The sequence below is a fragment of the Pteronotus mesoamericanus genome, unplaced genomic scaffold (assembly GCF_021234165.1).
Source record: "Pteronotus mesoamericanus isolate MK-2021 breed Mesoamerican mustached bat unplaced genomic scaffold, CSHL_Meso_final contig_350, whole genome shotgun sequence".
NCBI lineage: Eukaryota > Metazoa > Chordata > Mammalia > Chiroptera > Mormoopidae > Pteronotus > Pteronotus mesoamericanus.
Window position 1 is genome coordinate 23,118 of NW_026555140.1, and position 26,097 is coordinate 49,214.

At 50.2% G+C, this 26,097-nt stretch overlaps 2 protein-coding genes across 2 annotated transcripts; one reads left to right on the forward strand and one right to left on the reverse strand.

Moving 5' to 3' along the window:
* The first annotated feature begins 14 nt into the window (after window positions 1-14).
* Window positions 15-17,493, forward strand: PMM2 (phosphomannomutase 2). Its single transcript, XM_054576899.1, has 10 exons — window positions 15-24; window positions 73-143; window positions 195-293; window positions 3,927-4,038; window positions 4,708-4,784; window positions 5,457-5,548; window positions 8,734-8,833; window positions 8,944-9,019; window positions 10,285-10,400; window positions 16,234-17,493. Exons 1-10 carry the CDS (start codon window positions 15-17, stop codon window positions 16,333-16,335), a joined length of 855 nt encoding a protein of 284 aa, XP_054432874.1. The 3' UTR covers window positions 16,336-17,493.
* A 1,532-nt stretch (window positions 17,494-19,025) lies between these two features.
* On the reverse strand, window positions 19,026-24,881 carry CARHSP1 (calcium regulated heat stable protein 1). The gene is made up of 4 exons (XM_054576900.1): window positions 24,795-24,881; window positions 24,536-24,549; window positions 22,901-23,023; window positions 19,026-21,098 (listed from the first exon to the last, which is right to left on the reverse strand). Exons 1-4 carry the CDS (start codon window positions 24,879-24,881, stop codon window positions 20,936-20,938), a joined length of 387 nt encoding a protein of 128 aa, XP_054432875.1. The 3' UTR covers window positions 19,026-20,935.
* Window positions 24,882-26,097: the final 1,216 nt, after the last annotated feature.

Genomic DNA, 26,097 nt, shown 5'->3' on the forward strand with positions numbered 1-26,097 from the left:
ATCTCTAAGAGCGCATGCCCGGCCGTAACAGGCCTGCGTGAGGCCCATTGCTTTCTGGGATTTGTGGTCCAGAGAGAATCGGGGACGCTGTCCCAGGCCCTGTGGAAGTGGATCCTCCTCCTACCAACGGGCCCCGCAGCGCAGTGACTGATCCCGGAAGTCCCGGGCCTTTAGGTGCCAACGGGTCACGTTAGGTGCTGCATGGGATCTGGAGACTTGTTTGCGCCCAGCCCTCCCCACCCAGGTCGCTCTGTCTGTTCGACGTGGACGGGACCCTGACGGCCCCGCGGCAGGTAGGCGGGAACGGGCTGGCAGGAGTCTATTGCAGTCCCCACACGGGACTAAAGACCACCCAGGGCAGGCACCGAGGGGCGGCTAAGGACCGCCTACTTCCTCTGGCAGGGCTAAAGTCAGTTCTGGGTGCCTTGGAGGCATGAGCCGGAAGACCTCAGGGTGCTTGGGGATGGGACGTGCCGAAAATCTCTTACAAGTAAGAAACTTGTATTGGGTTGGGAATTTGCGGTTTTGGACTCACCGCAAGCCCCGGCTTTGAATCACTGCTCAGCCCCCTTAGCAGCTATGTGCCCTCCTCACTTCTGTCACTTATGGGATGTGTCTTGTACGCGCACAAAAGAGAAACATTGATTGATTGCCTCTCGTAAGCGCCTGGACCGGGTATAGAAAACATAGGTAAAGAGTCACATAACAAGCACTCTTGCCTTCGCTGACCATATGGTTTGTAGTAACTACTCAACGTTAATGCAAAAGCAGCCCTGGACCATTTGTAGACACAGCGTGGCAGGGTCCCCGTTAAACTGTATTACAAAAACACACAGCTGCTCCATTTGTCCCATTGGTCATAATGGTCTAGGGCTTACATTCTAAGCCTTTCTACACAGTCATTGGACCCTCTCAACTTTTCATCCCAGCTAGTAACAGTTTTTACTATCCTTGTAAGGAAATCGTAAGGAAACTGAGACCAAGATCCTCTTTATTTCACACAGCAGATCTTGTACCAGTCTCCGGGCCTCAGGGCATTGTATTTGCCAAGTTTACCATTTTCTGCCATTGTTCTAAGGTGGAAGCTATTCTGGTTGCTGGGTATACTATTCAGGAAAGTGCTTCTGATTCACAGAAGGAATTAGGTTATATAAGCATAAAGAATGAAATAGCAATGAAACCATGCAGCCCACAAACATTGGAAGCATGATATTCTTTGCAAAGTACATACATCATTTTAACACTCAAAAAAATCTGCAATTTAAAAGAAAATTGTATCTGTGTGGTGGGTGCTCTAAGTAAAAAAACAATATATAAATATATATAAAATAAATGTATATATTTATTTTAGCAACAGATCTACTCATTATCCAGCCTTCCCTTCCTCTTCAATGTATTCTCAAACATTGACAAGCACAATACAATGTGGAAATCAAATGGATTATCTTTTATTGAAGCTGCTGAAACAGGATATGACCTAAACAGGTTAATTCTAGTTAGCATGGAGTCCAGAGCTTTGCACATTTCACTCTTTCAATAGAGTTTTGTTGTACTTAGTACTTTCTCAAAATATGACACTTCATCTAAAAACAGTTGATACTTAGAACAAAAGCCTGCAAAAAGGGGGGGAGGGGTGGCATAAACCTCAGTGAATTTTTTTCCAACTTTCTGTCATGAAAAATTTAAAACATACAAAACCACTGAAAAAATAGTACACAGGATAGCCATACCCCCTCCACTTACGTTCAGCGATGATTTACATTAACTTTATCTTCCTTTTTTTTTTTAAATCTTTGCTGCACCATTTCCTAAACTGCCGTCATCAGAGTGCTTCACTCCTAAACGCTGAGCTTGCATCTCTTGAGGACAGGACATCTATCATAACCACCGTATCATCATCACACCTAAGAAAACTCACCAATTCCTTAGTATTATTAAATACCCTAGTCCAGTGGCCGGCAAAGTTTTTTCTGTAAAAGGCCAGGTAATAAATAGCCAGGGCGTCGCAGGCCATGTGGTCTCTGTCACAACTGCTGGTACTCAGCTCTGTTGTTGCTATAGATATTATGTTAATGAGTGGTCATGGCTGTGTTTCCGTCAGACTTTACAGAAAAACAGTGGCTTACTGTGGCCCATAGTTCCTATTTTGTTGGACTCTTACTCTTTTCCACTCAGTTTTCCTTAATTGTTCCCAAAATTGTTTTATGATTATTTTTTCCAGAAGGTGAGGTTTTTACATTTTTCCAACCTAATTTCAAGTTTTTGGTTCTTGCTCTGTTTTTTATTTTGTATAGGGTAATTGATAAAGAATTCCTTGTAATTATTAACACAAGCGTTATTTGGGAACATCACAATTTTGCTCTAAAGATCTGTCCTGCAGTGGGGTGCAGGGGTATCCAACCCACACACCGCAGGCCGCATGCGGCCCAGGGTAGCTATAAAGGCAGCCTAGCACAAAATCGTAAATTTACTTAAAACCCTTTTTTTTTTGCTCATCAGTTTTCATTAGTGTTTGTGTATTTAATGTGTGGCCCAAGACAACTCTTCTTCCATTGTGGCCCAGAGACACCAAAAGGCTAGACACCCCTGAAACATTCTGTTGTGGTCACAAGCAGCTGGGTCATATTCCCTATTAAAAAATATTTGTTGCCCCTTGGAAGTAAAAATGCACCTTCTACAACCCATTCACATTGCAGAACAGGTCTGATGGCTGACCACAATACCCTTTAGCTTATCAGCATGCACAGGGGTAAATTAAATTTTCCCCGTTGGCCTCTCTTTGAAGATGGAAGTATTGACGGGGCTATTATTGTTAGTATTCCATATTTTACAATCAAAGGAGTCTTTCCCACTTCCCCTCATTCTGACGTCAAGACTCAATAAACCACTTAGGGGACTCAGGGACTCCTTTTCATGGTCATTGACTCATAGAGGCTGCTATCGCAGTTCTAGATTTTGTCTACGAAGTCAAGATTCCACTGGGAGATGATAACAAGGGTGCAGTCTATTTATTCTGTACAATTCGATTTTATTAATCATATGTTATGTGCTACTCTAAAGAATTTTTAGAGGATTGAACTCTAGATGTTATATATTCAGGTTGACCTAAATGATATGTTTTTGCTTTTGTTTTTAATTTCTGTTAACTTTATTTGTAAAGATATTCCATTGTAAGTGTACAATTTCAACAAATAAGATTGCTATAGGTAATGAAATCAGACTTTTAAGAATTCAGTGTGCTATATGTTAACACAGGGATATCCTTTCACCTTGGTTTATAATTTCTTTTGAATTAGTTTGCAATCTAAGGAGCATAAAATTATACCATTGAATCCACTGTTTACAGAAAGAGGCATTTCTTTTAGGAAAGATAAAAACAATCCAGTGATCTTTTAGGCTATTTTTTGGTATAATTATAATAAATCAATTCTGAATTTCCTTTTTAATCTGAGTATGTTATTTTGGTTTAAAGTCAACAATTTAAATCCGTAAATGGAGTGAAATGCAGCATTTGAAAGGAAGCACTACATCTCAGTGTGTGTGGCATGGAATGATCACCACATGAAAAAAGTCAAGTCACTGCACAAGACATGGGTTGATGCACTTGTGTTTCAAGAAATAAGACAATTTATATATGCATGTGCTTATAGCCAAGTATATAAATGCATAGAAAAAATAGCTGGAACAGTACACAACAGTTGTTAATATAGCATGTGTTTAAAATGAGTTTAAAAATTAAGTAAACTTTAAGAAGTTTTTTCTGGTAAAAGGTGGATGTCCCAAAATTATAGCTAGAATATTTGAATTTATCTATGGACCTAAAAACAGAATTGGCATATATGAAAGTAAGGGTTCTATTTTTGTCATTTTAGACTCCTGAATACTTTATGGCTCATAACTCTTGTATTTTCCATTTTGAAATGTAGAAAATTACCAAAGAAATGGATGACTTTCTACAAAAATTGAGGCAGAAGGTCAAAATCGGAGTAGTAGGTGGCTCAGACTTTGAGAAAGTGCAGGAGCAACTGGGAAATGACGGTAAACTGTACACTGCTAATTACGTTTTGGTAAAAGATTAACTTCTTATAAGGATACTGAGAACTGTATCCGTGAAGTATCATAAGCAGCCCTGAACTCCCATCGTTGCTTCCTTGTTTGGGGAAACATTTTCACTGTCTTTATTTTCTTCTGTTTTAATCCTATAATAGAGTTGCTAGTAGACTCATCTAGAAGGTTGAGTGTTACCCTAGAAGGGTGAATGTCTTGTGTCCTTGCCTATAATACTTCTTGTCCCTGTGCACTGCCCTTCTGGCCTCAAGCTCAGGCCCTGTCTCCTGGCTCTCACCCAGGCATTGGGTTGGGTGCCCTCTGAGGCTAAGGGCCTTCCCACTGTTGCCCTAACACAGAGTTTCCCAGAGTTCCCTTAGTCATAAATCACCCAGGCTCCTCCCCCTCCTACTGAACCCTAATCGCCAGCGCAAGACCCCTGGGGAGCGGAAGATTTCGATGGGCCTTTCACTGCAGGTTCTGACTCAGTGGGTCTACAGGGTCTGGGAAACCTATTTTAGCAACTCTCCCAGTCTGTGAAGATGGTGTATTCCTTCAGAGTCCTTACTGGAGTTTAGCAGTTTTATTGGTGAGAAATGTTAATCAATAAATAGAAACAAGTTTCAATTCATTGCATTCTGAGTTTTGTTTTGGTTGCAGTGGTTGAAAAATACGATTATGTGTTTCCAGAAAATGGCTTGGTAGCATACAAAGATGGGAAGCTCTTGTGTAAAGAGGTAGGTTCTTGAGCATCCAAACTACTACTGTCTGCTACTAGTAAGATTGTTTTCCAAAAAGATATTTGACACCGACTGCCTCTGGGGAGTGTATCTGGGAGCTGAGGAACAGGGTGGGAATGAATCTTCACCCTGTATTTCTTGCAGTTTGATTGTTGGACCATAGGGCTATTCCAAACTGTTAACTATATTTTTATAAATGTTTTTTAAGGATAAGTGATCTAATATTTCTCATGATAGCAGAGACGAGAGAAGCTGCCTCACTACAAGCATATTAAGAAACACTAGGTAGCTCTTACTGGTTGGTATTAGGATCGTTCTGTCACATATACGAGAAAGCCAAAGTGGGATATATACATTTTCTGTCAGATTCAGTAGACATTTTGATTGAATAAAAGCAGCAGCAATAAGGTCTTTAGGCCTTCCATTAAGCATTTGAAAGATAATGGATACAAAAATCTTGACCGATGAAGCTGGAAATGCTGTGACTAAGCTCTTTCCTGTCTGACTGACGTTTTCAGCTGGAGAACGAAGGGAAAGAAGGAGAACGGCGGTGGGCGGGGCTACCTCCCAGCTGCATTGGCCTGGTGACCCTGGACTGGGAGTGGCTGAGGACCTGTTTTAAAATGCCTCCCACTGTATCCAGTAACTCAAGTACTTTCTTTATCCTAGAATATTCAAGGCCACTTGGGTGAGGCCCTAATCCAAGACTTAATCAACTACTGTCTGAGCTACATTGCGAAAATTAAACTCCCGAAGAAGAGGTGGGTTTGCCTTTAGCAAAGAGGCTCCAAAGGCACATGGAGTGACGTCGTTTGGTGGGTCGGTGCTCATTTAAGTCCAAGTCCCAGTGCTTAATAAAGAATCGCTGGAAAGCTTCTGCAAAGCCAGTGGTAGAAGAATGATTATACAAAGGACGCATGTCCACTTGATGGAAATTGAAAACGATATGCTTTCAAAGGCGACCGGTTGGGGAAATGCCTGTGAATCAGCGGTGTGAAAAAAGCAACATAAAGCCCAGACCGGGAAATCTCGAACTGAGGGCCAGCAGTCCAGATCCCACACAAAGCCGTTTGGTTGTCCCACAGCGTTAAATCATACCTGAATGGATTGCTGTCATTTAAAAGTCTGATTTTACATTTCGAAATATCTGGATTGCTAGCTTCTGTTGCATCTGAAGACCTGACAGATGGATGCCCGTTTCCACAACGCAGCACCACCCCCTCCAGTCTTTCACAGCCACTTGGCTCATTTCGCTGATTGTGTAGGCATTGCATTTGGGAACTTCCCTCTTGAATTGTCATCTCAATTCCCATTCTTAAATTACAACATAATGTACATACATGCACACAATTGAAAGATTGGCAGAAGCCCTGGCCGGGCGGCTCAACTAATTGGAGCACCGTCCCGTGCACAAAAAGGTTGCGGGTTCGATCCCTGGTTGGGGCACGTATGGAAGGCAACCGATCGATGTTTCTCCCTCTCCCTCTCTCTCTAAAATCGATAAACATACCTCTTCATGTGAGCATTAAAAAAAAAAGATTGGCAAGAAATGAACAGCTGCTAACAATGGCCATTTCTTGGTGGTGAGGAGACAGGTGGTTTCTTTGAAATACTTTTCATTTTCTTGTCTGTGTTCTGCCTTTTATATGTAACACCTGTGATCAGAGGGAGACACATTTTTTAAATGGCAAACTTCAGGATAATGCTGCACTTTCGTGACTATAAGAATTGATGGAACAAGTACTGCTCAGAACCTCCAATCAGAGGGCAAAGGGCTTTCCTTCCCAAATCGGTCCCAGAGGATGAGACAGGCTGGACGCAGCTTGCAGCTGGGTGAGGGCACAGGGGGGCGGGGCGGGGGGGCTCATTATCCTCCTCTGTCTGCTTTTGAATATATTAGAAATTCTCCACAGTAAAAAGTGAAACTGTATCTTATATCCCAGGTCATCTTAGTCTTTACTTTAGACTCAGCATTAAGGAAGGATAAAGAAAAGGAAATCGTAAAATGAGGGAGACCCGTGTGTGGAGCTGTGATTCTGAATGAGCGTGGTCTGCCTGGTGAATCCTGGAGGCAGAACTGAGACCCCCCCCCTTTGAGCATTCGCCCTCATTTCTCAGCAGTACTAGCTGTGTGCCTCGCATAAGTCTGGCAGGTGCAGGGAGACGTCAGGGAGGAGTCGACTCCTGGGAAACCGCCTTAATTCTGAGTTTGAAAGCAGAAGGCTGTCTCAGACGCATCAGCCTCCCTACTGTGGGAATGAGACTCATACTGTGTCCTTGAGTTGGGGAAAAATAACTGAGCTCTTTTTCTGGTCGTTTAGGACCTGCAGCCCTAGGGTCGCCCTGGGAATGATCACCGGGCCCCTCGTGCCCGGCGTACAGGTGGAAGGAGTGGAGGACAGGGCTGGTCTGTACCAACTCCAGCACCACCCGATGGGGATTTTGAGAAAGTGTCATAGGGTCACGTGTTCTGTCCCTTGCTTCCATCTCTGCAAGTGAAGCACAGCGGGGGAAAGGACTTGGTGATTGCAGTTTTGCTGTTTTTACTCTCCTTGATGAGTATTCACTGTTTGCCAGGGTACAAATTACTTTTACAAAAATGGGAACATTTGATTTTCACAAGACGTTGCAGAGGTAACCAGAGCGAGTGCCGATAGCCCCTTTCTGAGCCTCGGAGAGGGGCCCAGAGTCACACAGCCTCGTGAGAGGTGGCGTAGGCCTTGAACGGGTCCTCGGCTCCACAGTCGGCCTGTGTCCTCCCAGTGCTTACAAGTGGCTGATGGCCGGACATCAGGGTTGTGTGACTGAAAGAGCAGAAAGGGTCCAGGGAGAATGTTTCAGAGCCTCATGGGCATCAGTGTTTGGAACCTCAAGACGCTTGTAAGTACATAGTCTGTCACAAAACACTTCAGTTGCATTTTTCAGGATAAGTGGCTTACACGTTATTTGAATTTTCAAGAAACTCTTTTTGAGGCTAAAACTGAACACATGGTGGGGAAAAGTGTTTTGTTTTTAAAAACAACAGCAACACACCTTCATTTAAGGTAACTAAAAAAGTAGTAGGCTGTTCTCGTTTTCTGTGGTCAAATCAGCCGCTTTAATAAGACTCTGCCAATGGGTAACTTGCGTTTCCACAGTTAGAGAGGCTCATGGGGTGATTCTCAATACCTTTTCCTGTGTCATGTTGCTTGGTAAATAAAATCAGTGTCTTCAAGAGGTCGCTAGCAAAGTTGAGACATTTTCAAACTCCACAGGGAACTTGGAGAGCTGGTCATCATCTTCATAGCTTTGTAGTAACTATAAAATTCTCTGCCCAGTGACAGCACTGTCCAACAGAAATATAACATGAGCCACACATGCCGTATCTATAAAGACTGTATTTATTTATTTTTAGAAAGAGGGGAATAGAGGGAGAGAAGCATCGATGAGTGAGGGAAACTAATCGGTTGCCTCTTGCACATCCTCAACCAGATACCTGGCCCGCAGCCCAGGGATGTGTCCTGACCGGGAATCAAACTGGAAACCTTTTGGTCTACATGACAACTCTCAACCCACTGAGCCACACCAGTCAGAGCCACACAAGCAATTTTAAATTTTCTGTAACCATGGTAAAAAAAAGAAATGGGAAATTAATTTTAATGTTTCATTTAACCCCATATATTTAAAATGTAATTATTTTAACATAATATAAAACATTATTAATGATGAGTACATTCCTTTTTTACCCTAAGTCTTTGAAATCTAATCTCAATTCCAATTAGGTGCATTTCAAGGCACAGTAGTCACATGTGGCTCATGGTTGCCATTGTGGCCCAGCACAGCTCTGAAATGTGGGTCACACCAACCTCTGTTTTGGAGTCCCCCAATTTTTTAGCCTATTTATCTATAATGTTGTCCAAATAAATAATGTACCTCTGGGGCCTCTCTGCCCCCTTTTTCTTTCCAGGGGTACTTTCATTGAGTTCCGAAATGGAACGTTAAATGTGTCTCCTATTAGAAGAAGCTGTAGCCAGGAAGAACGCATTGAATTCTATGAACTCGATAAAGTGAGTTTTTCTGAAGTATCCTGGGTTTGTGAAGATAAGAGGTGCTACATTGTGGCCATAGTTAAAGTGTGCAGTGCAATAGACAATCGGTATCTTTTTGTTTTTCTCAGAAAGAAAATATAAGACAAAAATTTGTAGCAGATCTGCGGAAAGAGTTTGCAGGAAAAGGCCTCACGTTTTCCATAGGTATTGTATATTCAAATGGATTTCAGGCTTTGACAGCAGTTTGTGGTGGGCTGGTGGGTGCTTGAAATTGGATTGTGTCCAGTTTTAAGGTGGGCAGGAGGATTTAAAGAGAAGTCATAATTAGGGAAGACCACTGTCTATAATAGTACGTGGTAGAGACTTGCACACATAGGGAATGACTTCTGGGCTGCTGGGCCTGGATCTGAGTTCTTACCCAGCAGGAGTCTTCTTCCCTATATTTTTCCTCCTGGTCAAAATAAGAGCGTCTTGCTTAATGCCAAGTAAGAACTTACCCTCACACCCTTGGGCAAAAGACAGGACCATTAGTGAACTCCATAACAGAGAGACAGGATGTGAGCCTCCTAGATAAATTAGACTGAATATATTCTGGAATCACATACTGTTTGGAAAAGGCAAGGAACCTTAGAAGCCAGCTCACTTGGTTCCACAGATCAAGAAACTGAGGCCCAGAAAGGAACAAGGGACTTGTCTAGACTCACCAGCCTTCCATTAACTACGACAGACCAGCACACGAACTTTTCTGGTGGCTGATACAGATTTCTTCCCTCAACGCTGCTGTCTCAGGCTTGTCTTGTGGTAGAATATGCCTGTCAAATGCTTTAAGCAAGCTGCTTTCTCCTGTCAGTGTCTGTGAGTCATTACCTGAAGCCCTTTCACTTCACGAGCTCTAATAAATGCGCGGTCGTGGGGCAAGGGAAACGCACGAGGATTCTGTATAATAGATGAATGGGTGGGTTTTTAAGTATTCTTGAACTGTGAGATGAACGTCTTTCTGACAAAGCTGTGAAAGGGTTTCTGTTGCCTGTGAAAGCTGCCTGTAAATCACCTCCCGTGTGATTTTCATCTTCCCTGCAAGGCGAGCTGGGAGCAGCCCGCGTCCAGGCACCACCCACTGAGAGCCTGGAAGCAGAGCTGAGTCTTAGCAGATCTGCCCCAGCCCCGCCCAGCTTTGTTCCCACCCACTGGCGTGATGGAGAACCTAAATGCACACCGCGTGCGTACATCCCTCGTTCTGAGCTGATACTCCAGCCCTCATTTTTAGATTTCAGATGAAATCATAATGTTGGAAAAACACATAAGGTGGAATGAACATCCCTAAAGTAGCGTAAGTAGCAAACCAGAGTATTAAAAATCAACCGTGGCAATCCAGTTGCTTATGAAAGTAAATGGCACATTTTTCCAGGGATGTGTCATTAGCCTCCTTTTCACCTTTAGCTTTTGCGTTTTCTCTCCCCACTTGGCAGGAGGCCAGATCAGCTTTGATGTCTTTCCTGATGGATGGGACAAGAGGTACTGCCTGGGACACGTGGAAAAAGACGGTTATGAGACCATTTATTTCTTTGGAGACAAAACCTTGCCAGTGAGTATGAAAGTGTTTTTTGCAGTTTCCTTGTTCGGTTTGGGCTCGAAGCGGGGAAACGGACAAAGGGGCTTCCTTCCTATTCCGCACGCCTTACCCGCTGGCCCAGCTCAAACAGGATGCTTCTGTCCTAGCAGGTGATTAAGGACCCCCCTCCTTCAGACACCTGACACTTGAGTGGAGGCGAGAATTGAGCCTTCTGGGTTTGGCTTTTGAATTAAATATTGCCCCCCTCAAGCCCTTCCAGGACACCTGACCCAAGGCGGTTTCAGATCCTCTCCGCACTTGGAGCCCTTACCCTTACTCTTTTTCTGCAGTGTTCTATTTCCCAGGGGCGTTCATTCAGGCGGGGCACTAGCAGTGCTAAAGGCCAGGAGGACGAGGAGTCTGGAATTCAGGAGCAGGCACTGGGGACACTTAGGAGGTGAGGGGTCAGTCCTGGGCATCACGCAGAGGGGACAGGAGCTGTCCCAGCAGGTGTCACAAATCCCCAGTCCGGGACTGATTCCAGACTGGAACTGAGCAGAGCCTGGAGTCCAAGGCCAGCGCCAGCAGGAGGGATCCCTAGGAGGAACTTCCCCAGAGCCAGCCTGGCAGCAGAGCGAGGCTCTCCCTAGGACAGGCGGGTCCCCAAGGAGGCCGCCCTCGTGAGGCCCAAGGAGAGGCTCAGCACCAGGTGTTGACGGCCTCACCTCAGCTCAGCGGCTCCCTTCAAATTCCTCCCGCCCCCTGTGCCCTTTTGCTTTTCTTGCCACCAGGCACCCTGGGTTGTACCGTGCCCAGCAGATGCATCAAAATGCTGCCTGCAGAGAGTTTTTATCCCTTCATTCTCTGGTCCGCGCCACAATACCTGCTGCTAAGGTCTATCCTGTGTCATTAGACCTGCCTAATGGGTGGCCCTGCCTTTCAGCATGAAAGGGACTTCTGGATATATAGTTGTGTGTCCTCCCTTCAAAATCACGTAACTAGAGTTCAGAAAGGGTGACTTGCCCAAGGTCACACAAGCTAATGAAAGAGCTGGTGGCACCAGAACAGACTACCTGCTGTTTAAGTGAGCACACTCTCCAGTCCACAAACCCTCTCCAGCGGGTGGGAAAGAGTCTAATTCCCAAGTGAACATGCTGCTTGTCAAGCCTTATGAGTGGGCCTTTTTCTTAATGACAGAGAGAAGTGGTTGATAATTCCATCCTTCCATTGCAGTGCTCTGGAGTTCAGGCTTTGAAAAACTTGATGTCTTTAGGAAAAGTACGCTAATGAAATGAATCACACTCAAGATGTAAGGAATGGCCAGAAGCTTCTTCAGTCCTTCCGAATTGGTGCCATTTCATACAGGCTAAAAAGGGAGCTATCAGACAGGCTAAAACAGTTTCCTGTACAGATGATGTTTTTCCTGTGTGTAAATAGCCATCTGAAGCCTCAGGAGGGGCTCTACACAATGGAGCGTAGTTTTTTGGTTTTGTTTTTTAGATTTTATTTATTTTTCGAGAGAGAGGAAGAGAGGGAGGAAGAGAGGGAGAGAACCATTCATGTGGGAAACCTCAATCAGTTGCCTCTTGTACATGCCCCGGCTGCGGACCGAACCCACAACCCAGGCATGTGCCCAGCCGGGAATCGAACAGGCGCCCTTGCGCTTTGAGCCGGCACCCAACCAACTGAGCCGTACAGGTCGGGGCGGAGTGTAGTTCTTGAGAGAATCAGGAAATGACTTCTTTTGGGAATTTACTTTTTATTCTGTTTAACCACTACATTACCACACATCAATTCTGTTTTTCTAAATCTTACCTGCTTTTAAAACATGGATACTGTTCAGGGGAAGATCTCCCACCCCACTCTTAAGGAATATGCTTTTATTGGAGGAAATCAGAAGGAGCACGGACAGGAAAGTGTAAGTCACTTGTAGTCACACCCGATTTGCGCCCCAGGCATTTCTCTCTGCACAGCGATGATCCCAGACGGGGGACCCCTGCATGTTCATTGTCTTATTTGCTGCCTTTATTCTCTTAACATATTTTATTTCCCCCACGTTAGTGAGTCTTCTTTGAAAACAAGATGGAATGGCTGCGTAACAGTTTATCATTTAGGCAGAGTTCATTTACCCCCTTCCCTAGTAGAGGTACATGTGGATTGTGCTGTTTTGCTGTTGTAACTAACACTGATCCACATTCTCGCATCATTCTTTGCCCTCATCTCTGATCCTTCTTGTCAGTGGTTTCCTGGAAGTGGGAGTGACCCTTTGAACAACATATTGATTCTTGAAACTTTAGGCACAGAGCGGTTCAAATACTGACTTTCAACTTTTCTTCATATTCGGGGGTAGACGTTTTGAAAGCTGTTCTCTCTCTGCGTGTCAAGGCAAATGTTTTTGGTGGCTTCCAGGGAACTGGCACCTGAGCTAAGAGCTGTCAGTCAGAAGCCATTTCCCTGCCCAGCACTCCAGGCTCAGAGGCCTGCCTGACCGCCTCCTCTCTCCTGGCACACAGCCTCTGTCTGACAGGATCGGATGTTACTCAGAGGGTGCCGCCGGCTTTGAGCGCCTCCAGAGAGCAAAGAAGAGCTTTTCTAAATACTAGTCAGCCCTGGCATCCCCCTCCTTCTCCCCGTCAGACACAAGAACCAGGGTCTGTTAAAACCCTGCTCTGAATTCAGCTTCGAGGCGGGGACTTGGTTTGCTGCGGGGGAGGTGGCCAGGGCCCAGAAAGACATGCCCCCAAGTGCTCTGCCTGGCTTTCCAGGGGCTGCACCAGCCCATTACCCCAGCCTTTCTGAACTCCCTGGTAAGAAAACTTCTGCTTGTCAAATGGTTTTTGTAAAAAAAACATCTTGGCTTTAAGGCAATGGCTTCGTGAAAACATTCTAATAACTGTTGACTCTTAACTTGGTTCCCTCGGTCTCCAACATCGGGATACTCAGGGTTCACATCTACAACAGTGCATGCAGAGCTGGGGCGGTGTAGGGACCGGACCCTTTCCTCAGCCCCCCTCCCCTGGTATGAACACTGCAGACACTGCCTGTGGCTTCATCCCCAGGCCTCGGCCTGGTGGGGATTGAACTATCCGTGGGAGTTTGCACTGAGCTGTCGCCTCGCCTTTGGACCCATCACATACACTCTAACAAGCCTATGATCAGTTAGCTATTCATCCCTTTGCCCCTTACTCCCTTTATCTTCTCTCAGAACCAGGTTTTGCTTTGGGTCTTGGGAGCCGAGTTGCCCCAGCCAGAGTGAAGTAACCTTCGGTTCGCATGCAAATCCAGTGTTTGAAGTTTCTGGTTGTCTGAGGCCTCCTTATTCTAGAGGGCGCACTCGCACTAGCTTAGTGTTTTGGCTCTGCTCCTTCTGTCCTCCCTCTGACTGGTTTGCAAGCTCTGTGCAGCCACCTGCACAAAGGAGCAAAGGAGGAGGCCGGGTCCCCAGGCAGGAGGGAAAGGGTGGTTGCGGTTGATGGGGTTTGTGGTGCAGACGTTTCGCTGCCCCCTGAAAGCACGTGGAGCGGCAGAGCAGCCCAGGCCGGATGGCGGAAGCTTGGGTTCTCTGGCCCAGCCCACTTGGGTTGGGCGAGTTACATGGTAGCTCCCAGCCCCACCCCGGCAGGACCCTGGGAGACTCATGCCAGACTAGGCATCTGTCAGGTACACGTCTGCCCCCAAATGTGACATCCTCTCTGGGGAGGGGCAGGCGTAGCAGCTGTGAACCCTCCTTGTTTCAGAGGTCACTGTCCCCGGCCACTGGCTTCTGTCCTCACGTTGCACCCTGGCTGGCGCAGGAGCCTCCTAACTCAACTCTGCTTCGGCCTTTGGGTCCTCGTCCCCCATCCATTCTCCAGAAAGGTCCTGCTGTAGGTGAATCTCACTGCGTCCTGGGTTGCAGGTTTCGGGTGGCTTCACAGGCAGTCCCAGATGCCTACCGAGACGTTCCATACCGTCTAGGTGCTGGCCCTTCCGGCCCCGACCGAGCAGGTTCTGAGCTGAGCTGCCTTGCCCGTGGAGAGCCAGCCACATGGCTTGTCCCCTCACTTCCTTCAGGTCTCTGCCCAGAGGCCCCTCTCTTGTCACTGTGGGTTCCCTCCCCCTTATTCTTTTTCTTTCTTTTTTATTTTTTTCTTTTGAATTTTTAAAAATTGATTTGTTCCACTATTTATGCACTGATGGGCTGATTTCTTGTACGTGCCCTCACCAGAGGCTGAACCCGCAACCTTGGCGTATTGGGACGACGCTCCATCCAGCTGAGCTACCTGGCCAGGGCCCCCTTCCCCTCTGTTCTTCGCAGCTCTTTCCCATGGCCCACCGAGCTGGGAGGCGGCCCTTTTGTCATTTTGTGGTTTTCTTTGCCCCCAGTGTATCTCCAGTTGCTGAAACCATGCCGGGCGTGGAGCAGTCGCTCCACCAGGGTTGTTGGGTTAATACTAACCCCTCCCTCCTAAGTCTGTGAGTGACAGGGACTGACCGTATCCCAGACACATGATTGGTTTTTCTGGACAGTGCGGGAGTTTGGTTTTCTTTTGAGCATAGCGGTGGTGTTTACCTACCATGCCATTTCTAAGAGAAATCTGGTGTGGTGTTTTTTCTTTGTTTAATCATAGGAACTAGTAGAAGTGGTTCCACATTTACTTGCTGAAGGGGCAGACGCTGGCCATGGAACTCAGGGCCTGTGCATGAGCAGAGGACAGCAGGCTCCCGAGTCGGCCCTGGGAAAGGGCATTCATGGCTTCAAGGTCACGGCTTCCTAACGTGACTCCTCCCCCCAGCACACGTAGGGCCCCACAGCAATCCAGCCAGAAACCTTGAATTTCGCTTCCACCTGGGAAAGCCACCTGCTTGGGGCTGGGTTAGGAGAACAGTAGTAATTTCAGGTATCAGCCAACCTTTAAACGGATGTCAGGTGTTCCTACAGAATCTTTTGAGAAAAACCCCATTTTCTCAGCCGCTATTTTCACTGTATAATAAACTAGTTGATTTTTTCAAGATTACGACTTAGACTGCTAATCCAGTCTTAGGAGGAAAATATAGGAAATTCCAGAGAAGAAAAGCAGGGGCTTCCCCTACTCCCCCGCCCGCCCCCCAACAGACTCTTGGCAGGAAGCCCGACTCATTCACCTGCGACCATGGCCATGGGAAGACCGCCCCTGCCCCGGCAGCGTGCCCAGGCCCTGGCAGATCCGTGCCCTCGCACAAGTCCTGGAGGCGCAGCAGATCAAAGAATGTGTGAAAACACCAGAACGTTGGATTAGCTGCTGCTGCTGCTGACACAGGTCGCTTTCCAGGGGCCTCACCCGGATCCCATGGTCTCCTCAACGAAGCCCACAGTGCCGAGGCGAAGCTCCATTGCTCCCCGTTTCACAGGCGGGGAGTTGCCCAGAGCACGCCCCTAGTCAGTGATCGAACCACGATCTAAACCCAGGCCACCTGGCTCAGACCCTCGCCACAGAGCCAGAGCTCCTTAGTCACATGCGAATAGTGGCCTCTGTCAGCACAGAAAATTCTGAGAACAGAGCCGCTCTGGATATCTGGCCTGCCCACTGCCTGTGCCTTCTCAGAAGCCTGGGCACAGCGAAAACAAATCGATGGCTCCGGGAATTCTGTCACGTGCCGTGCTTGCTTTCTTTATAGAAAAATAAGCCTTAGAACTTCCCAAGAACATCATGAGTTCTTTCCTCAGCATAATTACATGTTCCCAGCTGAATTGCAGTTCAGGAGAAGGTGATAAACCCTTTCTCAGTGAGGACTGTCTCCTAGTTTCCAGAGGAACAAGGTAACCGAAGAAACCCTCCCTGCCCAGTGAAATGGCAGCCAGGGCTGTGGCGGCAGCAGCGGCAGCGTCTGCTTTGTGTCTTTGCAGGGTGGAAATGACCATGAGATCTTCACAGACCCGAGGACCGTGGGCTACACTGTGACGGCGCCCGAGGACACACGCAGGATCTGTGAAGAGCTCTTCCCCTAACATCCCTTGTCCCTTCCGTGGGAGGGGAGGGAGGCGCAGCTCACAAGCCTGAAAGGGTCATTTCGTGGCCAGATGCCGATCTCTCCCTCGCGTGCCCCCAGGGCACTTGCAACCATCCAACCCAGGACAGAAATGTTAAAGCACTTCCTGAAATGAAGCACCTGCTGAGTGTCGGCTTGGTGGCAGTTTTGAAACCAGGGGCATTGTGGCCATCAGGCAGTGTTCAGCTAAGTGACTGTGTACGCTGTGTTCCCACCTCACTTCCAGTTGGAGAGCCACAGGCCTCAGCATGGCCTGCGGACAGCTGGCTGACCAGGTGACAGCTAAGCCGAAGGAGTCTGCACCTCTGCCAGCCTGGTTCACAGCTTAGCTCATATTCACGGCACATTGAGGAGCTGCTTCTCTAGCCATCAAGATGGGAGGAAGTAGGTACCAACAGGCGCCAGAGAAAAGAGCAGGCACCCAGCCTTTCCCCAGGGGCCCCCTCTAGGCCCAGGCTTGGACAGACTCACTAGGGGTGTCACACTTCACCAAAAAAAACCTCCTACTGTGCTCACTTGGCTTCCCTGGGCCGTATTTACCTCAGGTTTCTCAGGGATGCAGGGAAAGCCTTGGTCATCAGCAGCTGAAGCTGCCCTGCTTCTCTGCAGATCTTTCAAAAAATAAGCATGTTGACCCCGGCCCTCACCCCGACTCTGACCTCAGGGCTGGGAGTAGCCGTGGCGGGGCCTAGGACGCTGGCTGCTCCTCCCAGATGTTGCAAGGTCCTCACGAAACAAAGGTGTCTCCAGGCCCTCGCCCACAACACGGTGGAAGACTGCTTTCAAAGGCAACGGTTAACACGTCACTTTCTCGCATCTGGAAGTGTCGGGACCCACCAGGCCTCCCCAGACGGCGCTGGGGCGGGCCTCTGCTGGCCCCCGGCGGCCTGAATCCACGTGCTCCGCCCCAACCTGCGTGCTCTCACCAGGTGCTTTCATCACAGAGGAACCCGGCTTCCCGCCCAAACCTGGCGCTGGGCGTGTCAGACCTGGGTCGCTCTGCCCACCCCCGGAACCGTGCGGTTGATGTTTCTGAGCGGTTCCCAGGACGTGCCGTCCACACCATCTTTCCTTGTTAAGGTATGTTGCAAGTGATACTGTCATGACCTTTCAAAATGTAGCAAATTAAAGTGATTTTATTGTTTCCTGTCTCTCATTCTGATTGCTTTTTCATGCCAACCTGTCTGCTCTTCCATCGCATGGGATACAGTCCCTACCACACAGATAGCTTCAGTAAAGCCCTTGGAATGGTGTGCACGAGCTATCGCTAACTCAGGTATCCCCCCAGGAACCCTGTAAGCAGGGCTCTTAGGCCTACTTTTCAGAGAGGGTGAGCGAAGTCATTCCCTCAGCCTTGGGAAGGGGCAGGATAAAGACACCACCACCACCAGAACTGTAAACATGGCAGCTAAGTGCTGAGCCAGAGGGAAGCACGGAGGCTGCACCCTGAGCAGCCTGGGGCGGATAGGACAGCAAGTCCCAGCCCAGCACAGCAGAAGCTGAGCGTGGACTCAAGGTCCCTCAGGCTTAAAAAGCCTCAGGGGAAAGGCCGGTGCGGAGGGCCTGCCGGGTGGCTCCTGGGGTTTGAGGCCACCGGGAAGGCCCTTCTGAACCTCATGTGGCACCTGAACCTGATCCTGAGGGAGGAACTGCAGGAGACTCAAGATCTGTCTGACATCTGAGTGGGCAGTGACAGAGGGGCCGGAAGAGTGGAGCAGACGTGGATTCAGGAAGGGCGGGGCGTAGGTGGCCTTGAATCACTTCCTTTCCAAGAACCGCTTCCTCTTCCTCTTCCCCCAAATGCCCCCTGATCTCAGCCCTGGTGGCACCTGAGCAGAGCAGCTGAGCCTTGGACCACCCTTGCACCTCTGTGCCCCCTGCCGCTCCGCCGTCACGTTCTGGAACTCATTCCACGCCCCTCACTTGCAGCTCATGTCCAGCCTCACCTGCATTTTGCTGCCTAGGCCTCCCTCATGCCACCTGAGTAATGTCCACTTGGTGTGAAACGTCCACAAACCTCATGTTTTTCAGCTAAGTGCTTACTTTGGCCTCTCCCTAAACAGGTTAGATAGGCTAGTTCTAGTTTTTCCTAATACAATTTGAAAATCAATGTATTCTTACAATAAAAATGTTCACCTCTGCACCACAAAAACTCATTCTCTACCTCCTCTGGGAAACCCCACCCCAGGACCACTTCCCAGCCTGACACACGCAGAGACCCTCCCAGAGCAGCCCTGGCTCCCGGCCCAGCCTCCTCTTCCCCCTCTGCCCTCCCGGGAACTGAGAACTTGGGCTTCCATACCCCCCGCTCCCGAACATCCTTCTGTCTGGACTGCCTTGTTCTCATGGCTCAGCCTCACACAATCAAAGTAGAAATGCACCAACAGGGAATCTAGCCACAAGGGACCAAGTAAGTGGCATTTTCTGTTATCACAAAGCCACATTCAACTCTAAGCTCTCCTACCCTGCGAATGATCATTAAGAAGAAGAGGATGCTCCCATTTTTCTTACCCATCCCCCGTAACCACCAGACTAGGAAGCGGGATGACTGAGTCAGCCTGGCCTGGGGAGACACCCTCACCTGCTGGCTTCCAGAAGCTTCCTCACAGCCAGCCTCCCCTTCTCCCCCTCCCACTTAACAAACAACACACAGCCTTGGACAAAACAAACTTTATTGAGAGGAAGGTAGCCTGCGGGAGGAAAGATCTGGATTTAGGAATCCTGAACGCTGCTCCCAGCTGGGTCGCCAACACCATACAGAAGTCCTCCCAGAGCCTCCAGGAGTCTGTATATTGAGACTCTGAGTGGGGAGGGCGCCCTCCCAGCTCTAACACCCTGCAGTTCTAGAAAACTCATCCACCAAAGGACTGCAAGAGCCATTTACAAAGGATGCCTGTCCACACAGACGTCACCTCTGAACAGCAGATCCAATTCCCAACCCACTGGCAGGCGAAGTCTGGAGGAGTCGCACAAAAGACGCCGGCTCTTGGCAGAAGTGGCTCTGCAAGTGTGCTCTCTACCCAACAGACAGGCCTTCAGGGACCACCTGGAGAACATTCAAGGCCAGCGGGGAAAAGGCCACCTTGGACACAGCCGAAGGCAGACGCAGGGGGTAGAGGACCCTGCAAGGGACATGATGGGCCAGGAAAAAGCGGATCAAGTCCCTTGGCTGGGATGTTTCACTGCACACACATCATCAACACACTTATTTGTCTGTTTTAAAACTGCACCAGCCATCGCATCACCAAAATGGTTCCAGCCTTCCCCCACCGCCCCCCGCGCCTCCCAACAAAGCAGTCCCCGGGCTGAAAGGCAAAGCTGAAGACACCTCATGAAGGCAGGTACTGCTTCCTGCATCCAAAGTCCCCTCTTTTGTCTGGAACATCCTTGTCTTTCCAAAAGCCAGCTTTGAAGGATTCACCGCCCCGTGATGACAAATGGATTCTTGACTACATATAAGCCACGTATTTCAAAACACATTACCCAGCGATTTCTATGTTGAAATCACAACTAAAGCCAAACCAAATCACAGCAAATAAAATCCTAAAGATTTGTTCACTGGGACTATCTACAAAGGTTCGCAATGTCCTCACCAAAATGTAAGCAGAGCTGGCTCTCGGTGACAGCCTCAGTTATCTACAAACAAAAACTCCTAAGCATTTGTTCACAGCTGTTTGCAAGAAAACCCCTTCGCTAAAGGCGTATTTCTCCTTCAACGTTTGACTTTACCAGGCTGTCAGAAAGCAAGCTACCTACTCTTTTCTGGAAGGGAGAAAGGTCTGTTTTTCGACAAACACCTTCCCTTCTCCACTCCCTTCTCCCGCCCCCACCCACCACCTACGCCACAGGGGATGTGAAATGGCTGCTGAGCCATAATCACGCATCTTGGGGACAAAAGGGAAAAACCCAAAGGTTAGAATTCAGCTCTCAGCATGGCATTCCCAGGCGGAGGGCTAAGGGCTCTTGGAAAAACTTTTCCCGACACTCAGCTGTGACACCTCCTGACACAAAGGCACCTAAGACCCTACTCCCACCCCTCTCCCCCCACCCCCTGAAGCCAGCTCGCCTGGAGCCACCCAAGCCTAGAATCGAAAAAGCCTGCTCTGCCCAGGGCCAAGGAGACACAAGAAGAGGGCACCTGGGTGGGAAGTCACGCTGGGGAAACACACAGGGTCCATGTCACCAGCCAGCGGAATTTGGAGCCTCCATCCCCAGCGGGCTGGGGGTGAGGGACTCTGGGCTGGAGCAATACCACCCGACCCACCCCCGGGCGAGGGCTGGACCCTCTACTCAGCCACCAGCCGGCGCCTCTCCTTGTTCAATGCTTTTAATACTTTTCAGATGGTGAAGCTGTTGTGACGGTCAGAGACTGTGCCGGTGGCCGAGACACCCCTGTGCCTGCCCCACACCCCTTCCTCTAGGAGACGCTTGAAAGGGAACATGCTCCCCCACTTTGAGGCGTATCTGGGGCAGTAGAATGTCATGTCCGGTCTGGTCCTGCCTCCTTCTCCCCACAGAGTCTCCCTCAAGCCCAGAAGGAGGGGTGCTTCTGGCCTCTCCTAGGAGCTGATGACGTGGCCGGACCAGGTCTCGTGCTTGGTGCCCGGCGCCAGGTGGGTGATGACCACCTCCACGGCCTGCAGCTTCTCGTGCTTGGGTGGGATGGAGCACATCTTATAGGTGACCTCGTCACCTTCCACCGGGACGTACTCCCCTTCCACACTGCGGGGGAGGGGGAGAAAAGCACTCAGTGCCCAGCACTCAGAAAAGCCCTGGCCAGAGGGCACCCCGTTTCCGAGGAATGCCCTCCTGCCCTGCCATCGCAGGGAGCAGCCACGCTGCCGAGGCGCCACGCGGCCTCAGCCTCCGACCGCGGCCGAGGAGCGCCCGCCCCATCAGCGGTTTCCCTGGGACCTCTGGTGCTGAGACAGTCAGAGAGAGCTCCGCCGCCCGGGGTTGCCCACGCTTCGTCTTAAGCGTGGGTGCCGCGGGCCTTGTGGACGGAAGAGCAGGCGGAGCCGGTCTGAGCCAGAGACAGAAACCAGGCGGTCGCACGGGAGGTGAGGGATGACGTGGCGCAGGTTTCCTGAGCAGCTGCCGCTCTCCGCCCTGGGCCGGGGCTCCAGAAAACAGGACGCACCCCTGCTCTTCATTCCCCAGAAACCTGGTCAGCCTCCAGCAGAGACCCTTTTGTAAAAGCTCAAAGCTAGTGCCCGGAAGGGCCCTCTCCCTTGGGACCACCGCCAGAAAATTCCCCTACTTTCTGCGTGATGTGAGTCACCACCCCCACCCCATGACAGCGAGGTACCCTTCTTAACACCCCCCTGACGAGACCCCACAGATCCCCTTCCGGCGCTGAACACCAGGGCCTGCCGGCTCCCCCAGAACTGGTTTGCCTTGACTGAGGGATCACATAGCAAATGGAGCTTCCCGCTTGACTCGACCACCGACAGGCTCGGCCACCTCCAGCAGCGGAACTGGGCATCACACATCTCCGTCTTTCTTATTGGCCCTCCCACCCCCATGCTTCCTTGCCGACTTTTTTTTCATGGTATATCTTTGTGAACTACTACAAATCCTTTCTAGAAAGAGAAAATACACATCCACGTATGTACTCACACGAAATGCGTTGCTTTAGCATCTTAGCTCTATCCTAAAGACCTGATGTGTAAGAATGGGGTGGGGGGGATAATTCTCCCATCATGGCAGACATTTGCAATAGACCCATGTTCCAAAAACATGGTTTCTATATACAGGGTGGGGTAAAAGCCGGTTTACAGTTGTTCATATGGAGAATAATACAATAATTAATAATACAAGAATAAACTCTTCTTCCCATACTCACAACTGTAAACCTACTTTTGCTCCTGTCTGTACTGCCAGGACTGTCCCTCCAATGGAAATGAAAACTCAGGGGATGCTGAGGCCAAAGGAGCGCACAGGCGCAGGGGCACCCGATCAGGCCGCCTCCGATCTGCGGGCACCTGAACACCAGAAGTGAAACACAGGCTGCAGGGCGCCGGGGCCTACACTGCGTGGGCCCCCACCCCGGCCCTCCCAGGGTCCAGATACTCAGGAAGGAAGGACGTCAGTGAGCGAGTGGCTGGAGGAAGGTCCAAACTGCCTGGATCAGTAGAGCCGGGAAGCCCCCACCCGCATCAGGCCGCTTCGCCAGGCAGGGCAGGAAACCTCCCAGAGGGCAAACTCAGATTCCCCAGCTCACAGGGGCGTTCCCTCCCCACCCACATGGCTGCTCAGCGCCACCCCAATGGTTCCCAACTCACACATCACTCACACACACACACACACACACAGGCACACTGTCGCCTGCAGCATCAGACACACCAGCACTACCAAGTGCAGTCTCACAACCCCAGCTCTGAACGCAGTCACCCCAGGTCACACACGCCTGGCCTCACACCCTCATACCCAGCACGGATCGGAGTCACACACTCTCTCTGCCACTGAGCAACCAGACAGTGCCCACCCCAACCCCTGACCCCACAGACCAGCCACTGACTCACTCGGAGATGTGCAAGAAGATATCGGGGCCGCCGTCTGCCGGGGTGATGAAGCCGTGGCCCTTAGATCGACAGAAGCATTTGCAGACTCCTTTGTAGACCGGACCCTGCGAGGCCCTCACCGTCCTGATAGAGGGGACAAAGTGTGAGAGGCCCCACCTGCCCTCCAGGACAGCCACCCACTCTCGGGGGGCACGCCCCGCTCATCCAAGCCTCTGCCCACAGCTGTGCCCGGGGGTCCTGGCCACGGCCCCCACGTACAGCCGTGCAGGGCGTGCGCCGCACAACTCTGGGAGCCATCCACACAGAACCCGGTAACAGTGACCCTAGGATGACCTTGGCCAATCTTCTCAGGACTCAGTTTCCCCATTGGAAAAGAGGGTATTAGACTAAGAGCTCTCTGAGCATCCCTCCAACAGCCAGTTACTACTAAGAGCAGCAGCCTGCGTTCTTTGGGCCTGCGGACTGCATCTGCCAGGCACCGCGTGGGGCCTTGGCAGCACTGTGCGACCCTGCCGCTGCCCCCTGAGGAAGCTGAGGTCTCACAACAAAAAAAGGCTTGTGTGCATTAAAGGTCAATGATTTAAGACCTCAGCGATTTCCCACCTGGGGTGACCTCCCTCCTCCACCCCCAGCTCGTGACAGGCTCCGCTGGGCCTCGGCAGTGCCCTCCGGAGTTCACAAGGCACCTTCCCAGTTTCTCACGCTTTCCCCAACCACAAGTCTGCCCATCTGGCAAACAGGGACACTGAGGCACAGAGATGGCCAGTCTGTGGAAGCCTCCCCCAGCCCGCCCGAGACTCACGCATAGTAGGTCCTCGTTTGGTAGTGGACAGTGGGCTAGGGACTCAAGTCTATCTTTAGCCAAAGAGCCAGTTGCTTCCTCCAGGGAGGAGAGCCTTGGCCATAAAGCTATCAGTCATTTACACTTTAGCGAGAGGAAGCTTGCAGTTCATTTCACAAGGCTCCATTCTTGGTAGCTCTCAGACCCTTAAGGGCATAAAGACAGGAGAATGAGAGCTGGGTTCAAGTCGGGAGCTTCATTCTCAGTCAGCATGGCGCTCATCAGAGCCAAACCTCTCCAAGCCTACGTTTTGTTCTAAGCTCCCAGTTCTGAAAAGTGGGAGTGTCTTGAGCCTTCTGTGGGTGCCTCGCTAGGGAAGGCCCGGGCTGGGCATCAAGTCCAGACACCTTCCAGCCCCCGGGCAAAGCCACTGCTGGCAGGCAAGGATGCGTACTAGCCCACACAATGGAAGGAGAGAGGTTATTAGAGAACTATGGGGGGCAGGGTCAATGAGGGTGTGATGGCCACTGTCCACCGACTTCTGTGTCAGGGTCTGAGCCTGCATTTACATACATTAACTGTAACCCCCCCCCCCCCCCCTGTGGCAGAAACACTCCCCCCCGAGAGGGGGGCCCCGAACCCCCCACCACCCGGGAGCCCCGCCCCCCCCCCCCCCCCCCCGGGCCCCCCCCGCTGGTAACTACAAGCTGACTATGCACCCCCAGCACCGCCACTGCAAACACCCAGGTATTCCATCCTTGCCCCCCGGGCCCTGGCAGCAGACCTGAGTTTCAGGCCCGACTCTGCTCTTCACTCCCTCTGTGACCCCGACAAGTCGCCTCACTGCCCCTCACCTCAGCTTCCTCATCTGTTAAATGGGACAGTAACAGTGGCGGCCTCCCAGGCCCACGGGCTCTGTCCAGACCTGACGGTGCCAACAACAATGGGCTGGGTCAGCAGTGGTTGTGCCGCTCATCCTGGAACTCTCAGGCACGGGGCCTTCCAGAATGACTGCTCCCATTCCTGTCCCTGCCTATGGGACACACACCAAACACCCTGACTTTGCCATTCAGCAGGACAAAGAAAAACCGGTCCCCTCCCAAGGGAACCTACCCTCAACCCCATGCCAAAACCCCAGGGCCCAACCTGGGCCCAGATCAGCTCGCTAGGACCCCAGCTCTTATGCTGCCCTGGTTCCATGACGTCATCTTGCCCTGAAGGGGTTCCTGGGCCAGCAGGGGGTGGGACGAGGACAGACAGAACAGCACTGAGAACCGGAGGTCATCAAGGACCCCAGGGAGCAGGGCAGCAGCAGAGCTGGGGAGGCCTCGGGCCTGGAGGAGGGGCAGGATCACTTTGGGAGCCAGGAAGTCATTCCCGGGAGCCAGGAAGTCATTCCCGACAGAGGGCCCTGCAGGGGCCAAGGCCCCGGGGGAGGGGTACAGGCCACAGACAGAAGTGGGAAAGATCCAAGCGGAAGACAACAGAAAGCTCTGTTGAGAAGTTTGGCACTTAAACGGCATCGGGGATATCAGCGGATGATTTGAAGTCTGGGCTAGATTTGAGATGGTTGTTTTTACAAGTTACCCCTGGCCAACAGATTGAAGGGGCAGGACTGGGAGCTAAGAGACTGAGAAATATCAACATAGCAAGTAAAGAATGTAACAGTCACTAACCTTTCTCCTGGCGCGGGGTTAACCATCTCCTTTATTCTCACACATCGCATTACAGTAGGAAAAGTTATGTCCCCAACTGAGAAGTTCAAATAGGTAGTTACAGAACAGCCATAGGGCTGTACAGTGTAGGAAATGGAGTAGCCAAGAACTTACATGCATGACCCATAGACATGAACAACGGTGTGGGGACTGCCTGAGGGAGTGGGGGGTGCTGGAGGGAGGGGGGATAAAGGGCAAAAAATTGGCACTACTGTAATAGCATAATCAATAAAAATATAAATTCAAAAAAAGTTTTTTAAAGCAGAGCTATAACAGAAAAAAAAAAAGTGATATTTCCCAATCTATGGAAGGGGAAACTGAGGCTCCGAGAGGTCTCCCAGTTTGTGGTCTCCCAGTTTGTGGCCTCCCAGTTTGCAATGAGACACCACTGCCTAGGGAAACGGAGGGCCTGCAAGAGCAGGCTGATGTATGCTCCCAGAACAGAGAGTAGGCTGAGAAGCCCCAAATCCTCACCAGGCACAGCGGAGAGATGGGGAAGCAGAAGTTACCAGTGGAGAGGTACTCTGCATATCAAGAACAGCTGGACAGTGTTATGGCTATCCTAAGTAGCAGTGCCTCATTGTCCTGGATCCAGGGAGATTGGTAGACTCCTGATGTAGCTCATTGCAGGAGATGTGGAGAGTGCTTACTGTACCTGGGTGAGAGCTTTCAGGTCTGATGTAAAGGAAGGTGGGCATGAC

Coding starts and splice junctions, on each gene's coding strand:
- PMM2 (XM_054576899.1), top strand. Junction 144..194: donor CCAACGGGCCCCGCAGCGCA/GTGACTGATCCC, acceptor GGGTCACGTTAG/GTGCTGCATGGGATCTGGAG. Junction 4,039..4,707: donor GGAGCAACTGGGAAATGACG/GTAAACTGTACA, acceptor TTTTGGTTGCAG/TGGTTGAAAAATACGATTAT.
- CARHSP1 (XM_054576900.1), bottom strand. CDS start 24,881: ATGGAACCAGGGCAGCATAAGAGCTGGGGTCCTAGCGAGCTGATCTGG. Junction 21,099..22,900: donor ATCTTCTTGCACATCTCCGA/GTGAGTCAGTGG, acceptor CCTCCCCCGCAG/TGTGGAAGGGGAGTACGTCC.